This window comes from Anolis sagrei, chromosome 9 (genome assembly GCF_037176765.1).
Source record: "Anolis sagrei isolate rAnoSag1 chromosome 9, rAnoSag1.mat, whole genome shotgun sequence".
In the NCBI taxonomy this organism is placed as follows: domain Eukaryota; kingdom Metazoa; phylum Chordata; class Lepidosauria; order Squamata; family Dactyloidae; genus Anolis; species Anolis sagrei.
In genome coordinates this window covers 10,884,738-10,903,567 of record NC_090029.1, presented here as the reverse complement: position 1 = coordinate 10,903,567, position 18,830 = coordinate 10,884,738, and the positions used below count along the sequence as shown (strand labels likewise).

At 41.8% G+C, this 18,830-nt stretch overlaps 1 protein-coding gene across 1 annotated transcript in view; it reads right to left on the bottom strand.

Annotated features, from left to right (window-relative positions):
- Positions 1-2,721: 2,721 nt before the first annotated feature.
- Positions 2,722-18,830, bottom strand: part of TSPAN3 (tetraspanin 3) — a 34,225-nt gene continuing 18,116 nt past the window's right edge. The window contains exons 2-7 of the mRNA XM_060755728.2: positions 17,342-17,533; positions 11,884-11,958; positions 11,218-11,319; positions 7,872-8,024; positions 7,678-7,761; positions 2,722-3,563 (exon numbers count right to left, since the gene is read on the bottom strand). Coding sequence (XP_060611711.1) covers positions 3,471-3,563; positions 7,678-7,761; positions 7,872-8,024; positions 11,218-11,319; positions 11,884-11,958; positions 17,342-17,533 — 699 coding nt within the window. The 3' untranslated portion in view covers positions 2,722-3,470. The remainder of the gene's footprint in view (positions 3,564-7,677; positions 7,762-7,871; positions 8,025-11,217; positions 11,320-11,883; positions 11,959-17,341; positions 17,534-18,830) is intronic.

Below are 18,830 nucleotides of genomic sequence, written 5' to 3'. Positions count from 1 at the left end.
AGAAACAGCAAACCTGTTCCCCGGGGAACGGAACGTGCCTTTAGATCAGTGTTTCTCAACCTGGGGGTCGGGACCCCTGGGGGGGTCGCGAGGGGATATCAGAGAGGTCGCCAAAGACCATCAGAAAACACAGTGTTTTCTGTTGGTCAAGGGGGTTCCGTGTGTCAAGTTTGGCCCAATTCTATCGTTGGTGGAGTTCAGAAAACCCTTTAATTGTACTTGAACTACAAATTCCAGTAATTACAAATCCCAATGGTCAAGGTCTATTCCCCAAACTTCACCAGTGTTCACATTTGGGCATATGGAGTATTCGTGCCAAGTTTGGTCCAGATCCATCATTGTTTAAGTCCACAGTGCTCTCTGGATAAAGGTGAACTACAACTCCAAAACTCAAGGTCAATGCCTATCAAACCCTTCCAGTATTTACTGTTGGTCATAGGAGTTCTGTGTGCCAAGACTGGTTCAATTCAGTCGTTGGTGGAGTTCGGAATGCCCTTTGATTGTATGTGAACTATGAATCTCAGCAACTACAACTCCCAAAGGACAGGATCAATCTCCCCTTCAATCCCACTAGAATTCAAATTTGGGTGTATGAGGCATTTGTGTTGAATTTGGTCCAGTGAATTAAAATACATCCTGCATATCAGATACTTACGTGACGATTCACGACAGCAGCAAAATTACAGTTGTGAAGTAGCAACAAAAATGTTGTGGTTGGGGGTTACCACAACAGGAGGAACTGTATTAAGGGGTCGCGGCATTAGGGAGGTTGAGAACCACTGCTTTAGATAAAGATAGTGAAACAACTCCACAACTTCAGGTGGATCCTTTTGGTTCCCAGACTGACGAGGCCCAGCTGGCCAGAGATAATGAGTTGCTTAGCCTTGATGATAAGACTGAATTAATGACTAGGCAAGATCGTTTACAATTAAGAATCCGTAGAAGTTCACGTCTGGCCAGCAGGTGTGAAGCCAAATATCAACGCAATGCTTTTATGTTTGGGAAAATTATTTAATGATGCAGCTGACAGGCAATCCGTCAGTCCAACGTTACTCTTCCTATGTTAACTTCTGTGGATTTACCTTGGCTTTTGGCAGCACGTCTCTGGCTTCTTGAAACTTGGATCTTGTTCCTGTTTGTACCTGTTTACCATGGACGCTTGTTTGAGCGTTGCTTAGGGATTATGCTTCATGGTTTTGCGTTTGAATCTTGGGGACTTTGCCTTTACATTCATCATCATCATCATCATCATTTAATTACTTATTAATTGCCCTCCATCCAAGATGCTCTAGGTGATTTACAAGCTAAATTGTAAAGGATAAAAATACATACATACAGATATTGATAAAATTAACTCAGATCAAAAGCTCTAGGAAAAAGCCAGGTCTTAAGTGCTAGGGTAAAAGACCCTAACTCACGCATGGCTCTCATGTAGGGCGGCAAGGAATTCCACAAGGCAGGGGCAGAAATAGAAAAAGCTCTGCATCTGGTCCTTTCCAAGTGCACTTCTCTAGGACCCGGTATATAAAGTAAGTCACACTGGGATGGTCGTTGCGACCTCCGATGATGGGAGAATGAGAGACGGTCCCTAAGATACGATGGACCCTGGCTGTAAAGAATTTTAAAGGTCAGAACTAGCATCTTATATAGACCATGGTAATCAGTTGGAAGCCAATGCTAATGCCGCAACACTGGTGTTATATGGCTTTTCATGGGCGTTCTTGTGAGTAGCCTGGCTGCCGCATTCTGAACAATACGGAGCTTTCGGGTCGTAGACATCGGAAGGCCAACATACAGGGCGTTGCAATAGTCCAGCCTAGACGTGACCGTGGCATGGATGACTGTTGCCAGAGCCTCATCAGATAGGTAGGGTGCCAATTGCCTCGCTTGTCGTAGATGGAAAAAGGCCTGTTTGCTGGCAGCAGCGACCTGAGCTTTCATTGTCAGCTGCGAATCCAAAACACCCAAGCTATTAACGGTAGGCGAAGGAGATAGGGCAGCACCATTTAAGACTCTGTTTTGCCTATGGAACTTTGCATTTCTATTTCTCTGTTTTGATTTTGCTTTTACTCAATAAACTACAAAACCTACAGCCTTGGTGTGAGTTGGTGTCTTGAGCAAGGTGGAAACTACCCTGAGTTGCAACATCAACTTGTATGTAGAACACATCATGCGATGTGCTTGGCGAATGCAAGGCTAAAATTGCTGGAAGAAATATTAACAACCTTAGATATGCAGATGATACCACTTTGATGGCCAAAAGCGAGGAGGAGCTGAGGAGCCTTCTAACCAAGGTGAAAGAAGAAAGTGCAAAAGCTGGGCTGCAGTTAAACATCACAAAAACCAAGATGATGGCCACCAGACTGATTGAGAACTGCAAATAGAGGGAGAAAACGTGGAGGCCGTGACAGACTTTGTATTTCTAGGTGCAAAGATGACCGCAGACTGCAGCCAGGAAATCAGGAGACGCTTCCTTCTTGGAAGGAAAGCAATGTCCAATCTCGACAAAATAGTGAAGAGTAGAGACATCACACTGGTAATGAAGATCCACATAGTTAAAGCAATGGTATTCCCCGTAGTAACCTACGGATGTGAGAGTTGGACCAACTTACCAATTAACTTCCAACTTTTCTCTCCTCCTCCTCCTCCTCCTCTTCTTCAGGAACTAAAAGGTTTCAAAGGGATGCATTATACAAAGAGCAAGCAAGGTTTAGTCTGGAGGGAGATGTACAGAAGATTTATTTAATCAGGGTTTCCTATTTACATTTCACTTCCACGGACTATTTTGCTACTCTAGGATAACAATCCACTGAACACATCAACAGCCTCTTCATAGAAAAAAAAATCGAAAATATTCATTATCGAACAGTAGTGCATACGTTTATAATTCTGAAAAAGCCAGCTTGTTATCTCTTATCACACTAACGGAAGATTCGTTCCTTTTAAATTGAAGGGAGTCCTGTGATTCTAACATTTTGGTTAGTAGTCATTTCATAGTGTTTGGGACTTGATTTTAATGCTTTTTTTCTTTCAAAGACAAACAATGGTGAGGGGCAAGCAGTAAATTAAAAAAACAAACAAACCAAACAAATGAGAAAGGTTTTGCAAAGATATCCATGAATGAATCAAATCAGTAAAACTTGCCAAGTGGAGGCACGTCTCTAGCTTATGTTGCCTTTTTCGGGTAAATGGTTCAAAAAATAGCATTTACTTGGTCACTAACATGTACAGATATGTGGAAATCTGACTAAAAGAGTGGGGGGCGGGTGCCACAATAATTAGGGGGGAGGGGTATTAAAAGCCAAGCTTTTTGCCCATCACCAGTGTGTGCACTGAGCTGTCCTGGTTTAGGAAAGGTGTGCTTTTTTGCCAAAGTTGGCGAGACAACAACCGATGGATGCAGCTGACCCGGCCAAGCCCCCTTTCCGGCGCAGAGGAAATAATGGGATTCAAGCTTAGGATTGCGCTTTCTACGCATAGGTTCCTCCAGTGATGAGCAGCTCGTAAGCGGGATCCCGACTCCTCCGGCAGAGGACAATGCAGGCACACAGCATACCCAGCAGCTGCGGGGAGGAAATAAACGGTGTAAACAGGAGTGTCATCCACAGGTGGATTTCATGCCAGACTGCTTCAGCAAGAGCCTCTCTGACTTCTCCTAGGGCAGGCATGGGCAAACTCTGACCCTCCCAGTGTTTTGGACTGCAATTCTCACAATTTCTAACAGTGGGTAGGCTGTTGGGAATTGTGGGAGTTGAAGTCCAAAACACCCGGAGGGCTGAAGTTGCCCCATGCCTGTCCTAGGAGCTCCTATCTACACTTGTTTATTTCTGGAATTTTCAATCACAAAAGTATTGCCACCCCCTTTATTTCCTCCTAATTCTTAGAATGAACACAACAGAGTTGTCTCCAAGTTGCCACAATCAGATACGAGGGTTGAATGAAAAGTAATGCCTCCACCTTCTTAACTCCTCAACAGATGACAGTACTGGTATGTGGCAGGTACTGGCTTTTTCAGTAGACTCTCCTCTACAATTCCATTTTGTCAGGAAGCTTTAGCATTGAACGGTTGTGTTGTTAAAGTGCGAAGTAGGGAACCCTGCACAGACAGTCAGTCAATGCGACTTAAGCAATGTACAGTCAGTGAATTCTTGACAAAAGCTGTTTAATTTGTGGAGCAGGATGCAATCGTCAGAACCAGTTGAAATGCAATTCTTTTTATTTGCTTTGGCGGTCTTGATTTTCTAGTTAAAGATGTTTGCGCAGACTGACTGTCAACCGATGAAAAGCCGAGGAAAACATCCGGAGTCCAGTTTGTTCAGAACAAACAACAGTCAGCCATCCACTTTTGTGGGTTTAAGTTTTGCAGATATGATTTAAATGGTTCTCTTTATTGATCTCTAAACTCAGCCTGTTCCAACATGTGGCTCTCCAGGTGTTTTAGACTTCAGCTCCCAGACTATTTCAAATTGGTCAGGTCACTGTGTCAAGACTTGTTGACATTCTGTTCTGTCATTTCTTGGTGTGTTTAGCCCAATAAGCTGCTTACGCATCAACAGAGTATGGGCAAGTCTATAAATAGTGTATTTACGGTTTACATATTGGTATTTATTTATTTTGTGTCAAAAGCATTGCATAAATCAGTATATACTGTATATACTCGAGTATAAGCCTAGTTTTTCAACCCCCTTTTTAGGCTGAAAAAGTTCCCCTCAGCTTATATTCGAGTCAAGGTTATTTATTATTTTACTCTTTATTATTATTATTATTATTATTATTATTATTGTATTGTCGAAGGCTTTCATGGCTGGAATCACTAGGTTCTTGTGGGTTTTTTCGGGCTATAGGGCCATGTTCTAGAGGCATTTCTCCTGACGTTTCGCCTGCATCTATGGCAAGCATCCTCAGAGGTAGTGAGGTCTGTTGGAAATAGGACAATGGGTTTATATATCTGTGGAATGGTTGGGGTGGGCAATCCACAAGCATGTGGACAATTTCAACAGAAAGGAAGAGACCATGAAAATGAACAAAATCTGGCTACCAGTATTAAAAAACCCTAAAATTACAACAGCAAAACAGCAGAGAGGAAACAACCAGGCACATCTTAACACCTCTCAACAGAAGATTTTCCCAGGCTCAGCCAGGCCTTCAAATGCTAATGAAGGTGATCAGTTGAAGCATTCACACCTAGCTCCAGCAGAGAAGAGCTCTTTGCCCCACCCCAACCATTCCACAGATATATAAACCCATTGTCCTAATTCCAACAGACCTCACTACCTCTGAGGATGCTTGCCATAGATGCAGGCGAAACGTCAGGAGAAATGCCTCTAGAACATGGCCCTATAGCCCGAAAAAATCCACAAGAACCTATTATTATTATTATTATTATTATTATTATTATTATTATTATTATTATTCTATTTATTATTTTATTCATTTATTATTTTATTCTATTTATTATTATTATTACATTTATCATTTTACTCAATTATTATACATTTATTATTTCAATGTATAATTATTGTTATTCTTACACTTATTATGTTACTCTCTTTATAATTATTCGAAGGATACTTAAGCACATTTACATTAAGAAGGTAAATAATCATTTAATCAGAGTTGGACAGTCTTATCTTAAATTACCATTTTTGTAAATATTCAAAAATATATAATCAACTCATTCCTCAACTAATGTAATTTAATTGGTATCTAATTTTATTTTGCAATTTACTCGTAGCTGCTGCATTTCCCAACCTCGGCTTATATTCGAGTCAATCCATTTTCTCAGTTTTTTGTGGTAAAATTAGGTGCCTTGGCTTATATTCGGGTCGGCTTATACTCGAGTATATACAGTAATTTTTGACCGAAAACGAGTAACAGCAACCACCTACAAAGCCCTAAACGGTTTGGGACCTGCCTACCTTCATGAGCATATCTCTCTCCATGTACCAACCCAGGCCCTTAGATCTTCGGGGGAGGCCCTCCTTTCACCCCTACCAATCTCACAAGCTCGTCTTGTGGGCACAAGGGAGAGAGCCTTCTCCTCTGCGGCTCCCAGACTTTGGAACTCATTACCTGGAGAGATCAGGAAAGCCCTTTCTCTAGAAACGTTAAAAAAGAACCTTAAAACCTGGCTCTTCCGCTGCGCTTTTGGAGAGTAGGTGCACAATATAACACCATTGCACCCCTCAACGCTCTTCCCACTGGAACGCATGCCCTCCAAATGGGAAGTTTAGCTTCACAACTATGTATGTTTTTATTAGTTCCCTGCAGATAACTTGCTCTTATTTTTATCTCACTGGCCAAAGTGGTCCACACCTTAGTCACCTCTAGACTGGATTACTGCAATGCAATGCGTGGGGCTGCCCTTGAAAACGGCCCGGAAATTCCAGATGATCCAACAGGCGACAGCCAGGTTGTTAACTGGGGCTCCTTACAGAGAGCGGTCAAATGAATGGCTGCCATTCATTTACCGGACCCAATTCAAGGTGCAGGTTCTTACCTACAAAGCCCTGAACGGTTTGGGACCCGCCTGCCTGCGTGACCGCATCTCCATATACGAACCCACACGATCCCTTCAATCATCCGGAGAGGCCCTGCTCTCGATCCCACCAGCATCACAGGCGCGATTGGTGGGGACGAGAGAGAGGGCCTTTTCGGTGGTGGCCCCTCGACTCTGGAACTCACTCCCTAAAGACATCAGACAGGCCCCAACTCTGGCAGTCTTCAGGAGGAGCTTGAAGACGTGGCTGTTCCAGTGTGCCTTATGATCCCATAATAATGATATATAATAATGATCCCATAGCACTTTGTCCTCCAAAGCACTTTACACTTTTAGGTCTGCTCGTATGCCCTTCCACAAACACCACTATCACCTTTTCGTCCATGTCCCAGCATTACTTCCAATTTTAATTTTACATTTGGCCTTCCCACTGTTTTTAATTGTGTGCTGTCTTATTGATAATGTTTTATATTTTATTGTCTATGTTTTTTTTATTGTTTGTATTGTTGTATTTGGGCTCGGCCTCATGTAAGCCGCACCGAGTCCCTTGGGGAGATGGTAGCGGGGTACAAATAAAGTGTTATTATTATAGTGTTAATATTAGAGTCTTAGAATCGTTTTTATCCTGTACATGTGGCTCGCCCATTGTTATTGTGATTGTGCCTATTGGAATGTTATTTCATGACTGTGTTTCTATTTTTTTTCTTTTTTCTTGATGTAATTTGATGATGTTTATTGTTTATGCTCTGGTTTTATTTTGTTGTAATATGTTGTCTGGGCTTAGCTCCATGTAAGCTGCTCTGAGTCCCCATCGGGGAGATGGTGGAGGGGTATAAATAAAGATTATTATTATTATTATTATTATTATTATTATTATTATTATTGTCTATAGCTTTAAACAATTCTTCCTCTGTACGTGAGGCAGGACATTGCGGACAAGCATACAAATGCAGAGTTGTTTGTTCTGATCCACAGTTGCACCAGGTGGAGGATTCTTTTATGTTGTGCCATTCTGTCATACATATTGGTATGACATATCCTAACATCTGGGAGCTTGTGCCAATTCTGACTAACTCAGATAAAGACAAGACAGGAAAGAAATCTCAAAATTCAATAGAAAAGGAGTGTGAACTCAAACCTCTGAAAGCAGAAACGGAGCTTTTTATTTAGACTCTTACCTGGATGGCAGCAAATGCCAGCGCTGCCCAGATCACGTACATCATAATCTCCTGCAGCTTCTTCACCACCAAAGCCTCACATCCCTGAAAAACAAACAAGTCAGCCGTTTCGTTGTAGAAATAACTTCTCATATGTCAGGCCATTTTCCAAAACTAATATTACATTTCTGGGACGTCTCAACAGATATATTAACCTCAGCGTAAAGATCCGAAGGGCGACTCAAGCTTCCCGTACAGTTGCTGATGGTGGCTTTGCAACAGCTGAGGGGCACGCTGTGGTTTTTGGCTTCTTTGAACCAGTTTGTCGTCTCCCAGTCACTGTAGTTGTGGATTCCACAGCAGTGCAGCTGCCAAAGAAGAAGAAAGATGAAGAATACATTGAGAAAATCTAAGATGTGCTCATACCAGGATATTTAACGATGTGCAAAACTTCATTTGGGAACGATAGTATCTGTAGCATCAGTACCTCTGTTAAGTTAACTTGCTCTAACAAAACATTTGCCACATGTGAGTGCTCAGTTCATTTCATTCATCTTCTTGTCTTACCACTTTAGTTTATGGAAGCAAAACTTCCTTGGGCTTAATCTCATCCTTGAGACACAAACACTGAGAGCCATGAATGTTCTCCACCATTTTCTAAACCTTTTCACAGCTTCTATGGCTCACGGAAATTTTACACAGAAGCCAAACTTTAGCAAGAACATCATGTTTAACAAGTGCTGAACCTGACTCAACACATTGAAGATGGTTTTGAAAGGCAGCAGATTAGAGGAGCTATCTTCATAGACTTGTCAGCAGTATATGAGACTGTAAATCATCGCCTTCTCCTGAGAAAAATTTACAATATCACAAAGGACTACCACCTCACCCACTTCATAGGAAATATGCTACAAAACAGGTGCTTTTTTGTTGAGTTTCAGGGCCAGAGAAGCAGATGACAAAAACAAAAGAATGGCCTGCCTCAGGGGAAGGTGCTTGCTCCATCCATGTTCAACATTTACACAAATGATCAGCCATTCCAGAAGAGACAGGGAGTTTCATCTATGCTGATGACTGTGCCATCACCGCTCAAACAGGGAGCTCTGAAATGGTTGAACAGAAGCTCTCTGAAGCTTTAGGTGCTCTTACTGCCTATTACAGGGGAAACCAATTGATTCCTAATCTATCTAAAACGCAGACGTATGCTTCTCTTCTTAAGAACAAACATCATCTTAAGAACAAACATCTCGAGCTCTGAGGATGACCTGGGAAGGATTCCCACTGGAGTCTTGCAGCACACCAAAATACCTGGGAGTCACTCTGGACCGTGCCCTGACGTACAAGAAGCACTGCCTGAATTTCAAGCAAAAAGTGGGCACTAGAAATAATATCGTATGAAAGCTGACTGGCACAACCTGGGGATCACAATCAGACACAGTAAAGACATACTCCCTTGTGCTTTGCTACTCTGCTGCTGAATACACATACCCAGTGTGGAATACATCACACCATGTTAAAACAATGGATGTGGCTCTTAATGAGACATGGCGCATTATCACAGGATGTCTATGCCCTACATTGCTGGAGAAATTATACTGTTTAGCCAGTATTGCGCCACCTGACATTCATCGGGAAGTAGCAGCCAGCAATGAAAGAACCAAGGCACTGACATCTTTGGTCAATCCTCTGTTTGGATATCAGCCAGCATGCCAATGCCTCAAATCAGGGGTCCTCAAACTTTTTAGACAGAGGGCCAGGTCACCACCCCTCAAACTGTTGGAGGGTCAGATTATAATTTGGACAAAAAAAAACCCATGAATGAATTCCTTGGCACACTGCACATCATATCTGTAGTGCAAAAAACACTTAAAAACAACGCAACACTTAAAATAAAGAACAATTTAAACAAATATAAACTTATTAGTATTTCAATGAGAAGTGTGGGCCTGCTTTTGGCTGATGAGATAAGATTGTTGTTGTTCTTGTGTGTTTTCAAGTCATTTCAGACTTAGGCTGACCCTGAGCAAGGGCCGGGTAAATGACTTTGGAGGGCCGTATCCAGCCCTTGGGCCTTAGTTTGAGGACCCCTGCCTTAAATCAAGAAACAGCTTCCTAAGATCAGCAGAGCTACTCACAAGAAAACCTCAGCAATCGAGAATCCAAAAGTGGCAGGATAAAACCCAGCACTTCATTCAGTGGCTGAGACCGGATGAGAAACTCCCTCCTGGGCACTGGGTGACTTGGAAAGCGCTGAACAGGCTGCGCTCTGGCATCATGAGATGCAGAGCCAACCCTAAGTAATGGGGCCACAAAGTGAACTCCACAACATGAAGGTGTGGAGAAAAGGAAACCACAGACCATCTATTACAATGCAACGTGTGCCCCACCACATACACAATGGGGGACCTTCTCACAGTGACACTCCAAGTGGCCAGCTTCTGGTTGAAGGACATTTAGCACAAATGCTACGTTCAGCATAAGACAAGAGGGATCCTCTCACTTCTGCAGGAGTCTACCGTATACCATGCAGCTGTGGACAAGTCTACATAGGGACCACCAAACGCAGCATTGCCCAAACACGACTCAAGGAACATGAAAGGCACTGCAGACTAACTCAACCAGAGAAGTCAGCCATAGCAGAGCACCTGAGGAACCAACCTGGACACAGCAGATTATTGGAGAACACAGAAATGCTGGACCACACAAACAACCACCATGTCAGACTACACAGAGAAGCTATTGAAATCCATAAGCTTGTGGACAATTTCAACACAAAGGAGGAAACCATGGAAATGAACAAAATCTGGCTACCAGTATTTAAAAAACTCTAAAATTACAACAGCAAAACAACAGAGAGGAAACAATCAGTAACAGCTAATCACCTCTCAACAAAAGATTGCCCCAGGCACTGCCAGGCCATCAAATTCTAATCAAGGTGGTCAGCTGAAACATTCACACCTAGCTTCAACAGACAAGAGTACTTTGTCCCACCCTGGTCATTCCACAGATATGTAAACCCTTTTTCCTAGTTCCAACAGACCTCACTACCTCTGAGGATGCTTGCCATAGATGCAGGCAAAACGTCAGGAGAGAATGCCTCTAGAATATGGCCATATAGCCCGAAAAAGCCTACAACAACCTATTCAGCACAAGTTTTTAAACTTTTTGTTTTAAAATACATTTTAACTGTACCCTCAACTCACTTCTGACACGACCAAACAAAAAAACAAAAACACAAGACTAACTCTATAAGTTCTTCCAGTGCTTCCTTTCTAGCCTCAGGCAGCAAACTACTTTACCAACTAGTCTAGTAAAGTCTGATGCTACTAGTCTAGTAAAGTCTGATGCAGTATCCAGGGGGTCCTTTGAGACTAAACAGACATATAGTTATCGACTGACCATGGCTTTAGGCATCATCGAATTACCACAAAAAGACTGATTTTCTCCTAAGTCAGTTGTTCTGCACATAGGAAAACCATTTGCTATGAAAAAGCTGTACTTGTGGCTTGATGCCTTGCCTTTTCCCTAGTTTGCACCAACAATGTTTACATTGGCTCTCACCTGCCTCTGGACGTAATCAATGGCACGACTGGCAGCATCCGGGTTAGTCCCATTGTATGTGTCGTACACTTTCTTAATGCTGTGATCAACTTCAAACTCCACCTATTTGAACAAACATTAAGATGGTTTCAATTCTTGACAGAAAGTACATACAGAGACACTATTTCCTTAAGGAATTGATTGTTTGGGATGCAAAAAACAGCTCTCACATATAACTGGGTCTCATAATTTTTGCTTGATGAAATAATTTACATCTTCAGAGGCTCCCTTTCCCAAGTATTGACTTTCCATCAGGTTTTTAAAATGCCGAGTTTATACTCAAGATTGTTTAAAACCGGAAAAGTTCTTCGGAATTTAGTTCAGAGTATTAATTAAGAACGTCACAAATTTACAAAGCTACAACGGAACACTTTCCAAGGCATTGCTAATCTATTATTCACAGTCATCCAACTCTGGGCATACCTCATTATTTTTCCTCAAGCTCTCTCTCTCTCTCTGAAGATTTTAATTACTTTCCTTGGCAAGCCTGCCATTCTTACTTCTGTATCTAAAATTATAATCTGATATCCTTCTACAATTTTGCATATCAAAACCTAAACGGTATGACAGCATAGGCACACCTAGCAGAATCAGAGTTTGTTTCAGCACTTTGGGAGAGACAATTACCTTTGCTCTGTAGATGTAACCCAGGACGACCACCACAACTTCAGTAATGAAAACCAGTAAGAGGATGATCACAAACTGCAAGAGACAAAATGATTCCATGTTGGCCACATACATAGTTTTATAAAGATGTAAGCCTTGCACAACAACAACAACTATAATAATAATAATCATCAAACTATTCTGACTTCCGAATTCAGAAGGACAGAGTTTTGGAGCACAAGTCTCCTGACCTCACAATCGTGTTAAAAAACAAAGTATGGATTGTCGATGTTGCAATCCCAGGTGACAGCAGGACTGAAGAGAAACAACTGGAAAAGCTGACACAATATGAAGATTTAAAGATCGAACTGCAAAGACTCTGGCACAAGCCTGTCAAAGCGGTCCCAGTGGTGATTGACACACTGGGTGCAGTGCCTCAAGACCTTGGCCTGCACTTAAACACAATTGGCGCTCACAAGATTACCATCTGCCAGCTGCAGAAAGCCACCTTACTGGGATCTGCACGCATTATTCGCCGATACTTGGGAAGTGTCCGACGTGTGATCCAATACAACAGCCAACAGAGTGTCTGCTGTGGACTCATCTTGTTGTGTTTCAAATAATAATAATAATAATAATAATAATAATAATAATAATAATACCACCAAGGTGGCTTCTTATTATTATTAGAGACAATTGGTAATACTACTACTACTACTACTACTACTACTAATAATAATAATAATAATAAGTGTTGTGTTTTTTTTGTCGTGTCAGCAGCAACCTGAGAAACTGCAGTCGCTTCTGGTGTGAGAGAATTGGCCGTCTGCAAGGACGTTGCCCAGGGGACGTCTGGATGATGTGATGTTTTATCATCCTTGTGGGAGGCTTCTCTCATGTCCCCCCATGAGGAGCTGGAGCTGATAGAGGGAGCTCATCCGCCTCTCCCCGGATTCGAACCTGCGACCTGTCGGTCTTCAGTCCTGCCAGCACAGGGGTTTAACCCACTGCGCCACCGGGGACTCCTTAATAATAAGAAGTGTGATCCAATATAACAGCCAGCATATTTATATTCTGTCCTATCTCCCAAAGAGACTCAGGGCGGATTACAATCACAAAAAAGACAAACATTAAATGCTTGAATATAACAACTAATAGATACATAACAAGAAAAAATAAACTCCACAGCATATAAAAACATATAATATAAAATATATAAAAATAAAAATATAAAAACAATACTTAGCAATTTAGAATAAAATTTAAACAGCCTATTATATAAGGCATGAAAACAAACATAAAACCAACATAAAACATAAAAAGTGTCCATTTCACAGAGTCAATAGAGTTCTTTGGAGGCATATAAATTGATCACTGCTCAAGATGTCAACTCAGCTAGCAGGCAGAAAGACCCAAGTGTGGATTGCAGATGTTAATCAGAGGTATAATAGCAATGTCATTATCTATTCCTCCTCCTCCTTCTTGTAGGCCAGTGAGCAGAAGTATGCTTTCAACTGTTTCTTAAAGGCGAGGAGGGAAGGGACCATTTTTAGTTCCTTAGGGAGGGAGTTCTAGATGTGGGGGGCAACCACGAAGAAGGCCCTTTCTCTTATTCCCACCAGCCGAGCTTGAGACAAGGGCAGGACCGAGAGCAAGGCCTCCTCCGATGACTACAGAGTCTGATTTGGTCTGATGCGGTTCGTGAAATTGTCTGGACCTGAGCCATTTAGGGTTTTAAAGGTAATGACCAGCACAATGTATTTCCTGGGTTGTTGTAGGTTTTTTGGGCTATATGGCCATGTTCTAGAGGCATTGTCTCCTGGCGTTTTGACTGCATCTATGGCAAGCATCCTCAGAGATAATGACCTACAACAACCCAGTGATTCCGGCCGTGAAAGCCTTCAACAATACTATGTATTTAGCCCGGAAGCAGACTGGCAACCAGTGGAGCTGCCGCAGCATGGGAGTAGTTGGCTCTCTGAGCGACGCTCCAGTTAGCAACATGGCTGCTGTTCTCTGGACCAGTTGAAGCTTTGGAACTATCTTCAAAGGCAGCCCCATGTAGAGAACATTGCAGTAGTCCAAATGGGATGTGACTAAGATGTGGACTATCATGGCCAGGTATGGCGCATCGAGGTACTGGCGCAGTTGGTGCACAAATTTTAACTGTGTGAAGGTGCTCCTGGCCACCGCCGACACCTGGGCCTCCAGGGTTAGTGATATGAATCCAGATTACCCCCAGACTACAGACTGGAGTCTTCAGGGGGAATGTGACCCCATCCCACACCTTGATCCGCCTTCCGACTGAACAGGGGCACCTCGATCTTGTCTGGATTTAGTTTCAGCTTGTTCACCCTCACCCACTACCTAGTTATATCACAATTACATGATTACAAAAACCCCTCTGTTAATATTGAATGTGTCCATTGTGTGAGCATCTACTGAATAATTTGAGGAGCAAATACTGTAGTTCAAAGGGACCAGAATAGCTGATCAAGAGCAAGGTAACCACTGTGTTGGCAGTTGCTCCATGGTAACTCAAGCTGCTTTCATGTAAATGTAATATAATATCTTTCAGTCCAACTGTGCTGCTAGTAGATTATTCTAAAACCCCTGCTTAATAGACACAGATGATTCTTATACTCATTTTAACACACTTTGGCCCAGCAAAATTGGAAGCTAAATCTTACATTTACGACATGTTTTGTCATCACATTTTCCTTTTCTTAAAAAAGCTAGTTATGATCTGCAGTCTGTATTTAAGGAATGAGTGCTTGCTTTATTATTAGAGTCCTAACATGCAAACACCCATAGACTCTTTGTAACTTTTTTCACAGTGGAGGAAGCTACTGTACATTGATTCATGCTGCATCACTTTATATATTAAAGCTTGTGGCTGGAAAGTTTGAACAGGGTTGCTACAGGATTTGTTTGGACATGTATGGTTTCCTGCTGCTGTTGACTTGAAGCGAACCCATAAATTTCATAGGGTTTTCTCAGGCAAGGAGAGGTGGTTTTGCCAGTTCCTTCCTCTGAAATTGAGCCTGATATTTGTCAGCAGTTTCCCATCCAAGCACTAACCAAGGCTAACCCTTCTTAGCCTCCGAGATCAGACACAGGATCTGGACACTTATCTACAAAAAGTGCATCAATGGCTCACATTTGGGGCTCTCTCTCACACAAATCCTGATTTTAAATTAAGTTCATGTCTGTCAACAAAGGCAACAATCCATGTATATAAACCATCCACAATTGTGGAACATTTAAATCAGATGTTCCCATTCACCATACTGTCCATGTTGTAGCACTTTTCGAGGAAGTATTACGAACTACAACTCAACAAGGCAGTTGCCACTGCAAAAATAGACACTAGGCCTGTTCAATGCGTGGTTCTAAATGGTTCTAAAGTTCTGGTTGTGAAAATTTCAGAACTCTTTCAAAATTTAGTTATTATTTCATTATTGGTGATTTTTATGATAGAACCAATTAGGAACTGCCATTTATAATGAGATTTTGAGAGTTTTATTAGTTCTGAAATTTTCACCACCAGAACTTTAGTTTTTAAAGTACTTTAGAACCATGCATTGAACAGGCCTAATAGACACACGAAAGGAGACCTCGTTTACAATCTGTGGTAAGACTACTTTAAGGTGCATCACCTTTCGTCCATGTCCCAGCATTATTTCCAATTTTAACTCTACATTTGGCCTTCCCACTGTTTTTAATTGTGCGTTGTCTTATTGATAATGTTGTGTATTTTATTGTCTATGTTTTTTTAATTGCTTGTATTGTTATTATTGCTTGTATTGTTGTGTTTGGGCTCGGCCTCATGTAAGCTGCACCGAGTCCCTTAGGGAGATGGTAGCGGGGTACAAATAAAGTGTTGTTGTTGTTATTATTATTATTATTATTATCATCATCATCATCATCATCTATCACAGGGGTTTCATGGTAAAATTTGAGAGGAAACGCCTTTGGCTTTCTTTGATGCCGAGAGAGTGTGACTGCCCACAGTCACCAAGTGGGTTTCCAAAACCAAGGATTCGAACAGTGCTCTCCAGTTATAGTCCAATGCTCAAACCACTACACAATGCTAGCCCTGTCCAATCTTTCTAGAACAGGTTGGAACCCCTGGGGGGAGGGTCACGAGGAGGTTTCAGAGGGGTCACCAAAGACCATCAGAAAAAACATATTTCTGGTGGTCTTAGGAACCCCTTTGGCAGAGAAGGCTGAAGATCTCTCCGCCTGTCCTTCTCTTCCTTTTTGGAAATAGATGGAAAATCTTCCCACCAAAAGCCTTCCTCCTGCTGTGATTGGCTGGCCTCTCAACTGGCCTCTTGCCAAGGGGAGGTCTTTTTCTGAGACATGCACATGGCATCGTAATATACATGTGTGGGCAAGGGAGAGCGTGTGAGGTGGACATGCCAGCAAGTCCCTTTTGGAGAGTAGCCCTACAACCTTACGCTATTGCTCCCCTCAGCGCTTGTCCTTGGAGTACATCTCCCCCTTGTATGAAGGCCTGTTTACAACCCCGTTTCTCTATGAGTTCTCCCTTGCAAATAATCTGCTACTTTTATCTCACCCTGAGTTTTTAATCATTTTAGCGTACATTTTAGTGATCATTCATTGTATTCTTATGTCCTGTGTACATTGCTTATTGTATTCATATGTTTTTGTATTTTGCTGTGTTGTTGCTTGCGGTTTTTATTTTATTGTATCTTATTTTATTGTAATTTGCTGTTTGGGCTTGGCCTCATGTAAGCCGCCCCGAGTTCCCGTTGGAGGAGATGGTGGCAGGGTATATTATTATTATTATTATTATTATTATTATTATTATTATTATTATTTTACTGACACAAAAGCACAGTATGTCACAGCAAACAAGATCTATATTCTGTATTATCATCATCATCATCATCATCATCATCATCATCATCATCTGTGTGGGAAGTTTGGCCCAATTCTATTGTTTGTTGGGTTCAGAATGCTCTTTGATAGTAGATTACCTATAAATCCTAGCAACTACAACTCCCAAATGACAAAATCAATCCCTCCCAACAGCACCACTATTCAAATTTGGGTGTATCAGGTATTTGTGCCAAATTTGGTTCAGTGAATGAAAATATATCCTGCATATCGGATATTTACATTTCGATTCATAACAGTAGCAAAACTACAGTTATGAAGTAGCAACAAAAATAATTTTATGGTTGGGGGTCACCACAACATGAGGAACTGGATTAAGGGGTCCCGGCATCAGGAAGGTTGAGAAACACTGTTCTAGAATCTCAAAATAAATATGATTTGTAATCTATGTCAGTTTCTGTCCCCTAAATGAAGAGCTTTATTAGCCTGAAATCTTTTTGTTAATTGAGATTTAATTATCAAAGAGGCAGAAATTTGCTGTGACTCTTGGGATCTCTCAAATTTTGAGGAAATGCTCATCAAATACAGAGCTCTTTCTGCACAAGACACTTACTGTTGCAAGACCGCAGCGGCTTTCCCGGATTGTAGCGCAGCAGCCAATGAGGCCTATGATGAAGAGGAGCGTGCCCACAGCAATGATGACCACGGCAGGGATCAATGTGTAAACATCTTCAAAGAAGTGATCATAATCATCGTACGTGATGAAGACGTATGCACCGACGTAGCACAAAATACCAGCTGCAGCCTGTAAGGAAAAAAAAATTAAGACAGCCTTTTACTCCTTGCGGTATCCACAAAACATGTACCCACAATGTATTTTGGTCTTTGGTTCACCAACTGCCCCAAATCAGAAACTGTGATGGGAAAGGTGGCTCAAGTCAATGACATTATACTATGGGTGGCACTTAATGCTAGGCAAATCCAGGCAACCACAAACATCATCTATATAAATAAAAATATAATGTTTGTTTGTGGGATTAACAGAACTCAAAAACCACTAGATGAATTGACACAAAACTTGGACACTATACCCCTAACAGACCAACGCGTGACCATCACTCGTACCCCCCCCAAAAAAAAAACAGCGGAAAGGACTTAAAAATCCAAAAAGGCTAAATGACAAAAAAACTAAATGACAATATAGGAAAAAAGGGAAGGAAGAGGGAGGGGAGGGGAGGGGAGGGGAGGGGAGGGGAGGGGAAGGGAAAGGGAAAGGGGAAGGGGAAGGGGAAGGGGAAAGAAAGAAAGCGGGAAAGAGAGAAGGAAGCATGGAAGCAAAGAGCGAAGGAAGGAAGGAAAGAGGTAGAGAAGGAAGAAAGGAGATAAAGAAAAACAAGGAAAGGAAGGAAAGAGGGAGCGAAGGAAGAAAAGAAAGAAGGAGAGAAAGAGGGAGGGAAGGAAAAAAGGAAAGAGAAGGAAGGATGGAAACCAAAAGCTAAGGAAGGAAGGAAAGAGGTACAGAAGGAAGAAAGGAGAGAAAGGAGAGAAAGAAAAAAAAAGGAAAGGAAGGAAAGAGGGAGCGAAGGAAGAAGAGAAAGAAGGAGAGAAAGAGGGAGGGAAGGAAAGAAGGAAAGAGAAGGAAGGATGGAAGCCAAAAGCTAAGGAAGGAAGGAAAGAGGTATAGAAGGAAGAAAGGAGAGAAAGTGGAAAGAAAAGAAAAAGGGGGAAGGAAAGAGAGAAGGAAGGAAGAAGAGAAGGAAAGAAGAAAAGGGAATGAAGGAAAGAGGGGGCGAAGGAAGGAAGGAAAGAAAGAGAGAAAGAGGGAGGGAGGGAAGGCTGGCCAAAGCAACGCATGGCAGGTACAGCTAGTAAATAATATGTTTTATTGATTAGCCCATTGGCCATATCAAAACACCCGACAAACACATTTAACACATACAAATATATCATACAACCCACAGTAAAACAAAAGTTAACAAGGAATATTACATTATTTTAGCATTGAAGATCTCCAGGGAAACAAATGGTAGAAGAGCATGGTATCAAAACTTCGAAACAAGAAACTTCTGTACTTGTTTTCTTAAGACCAATAAAACACCCCT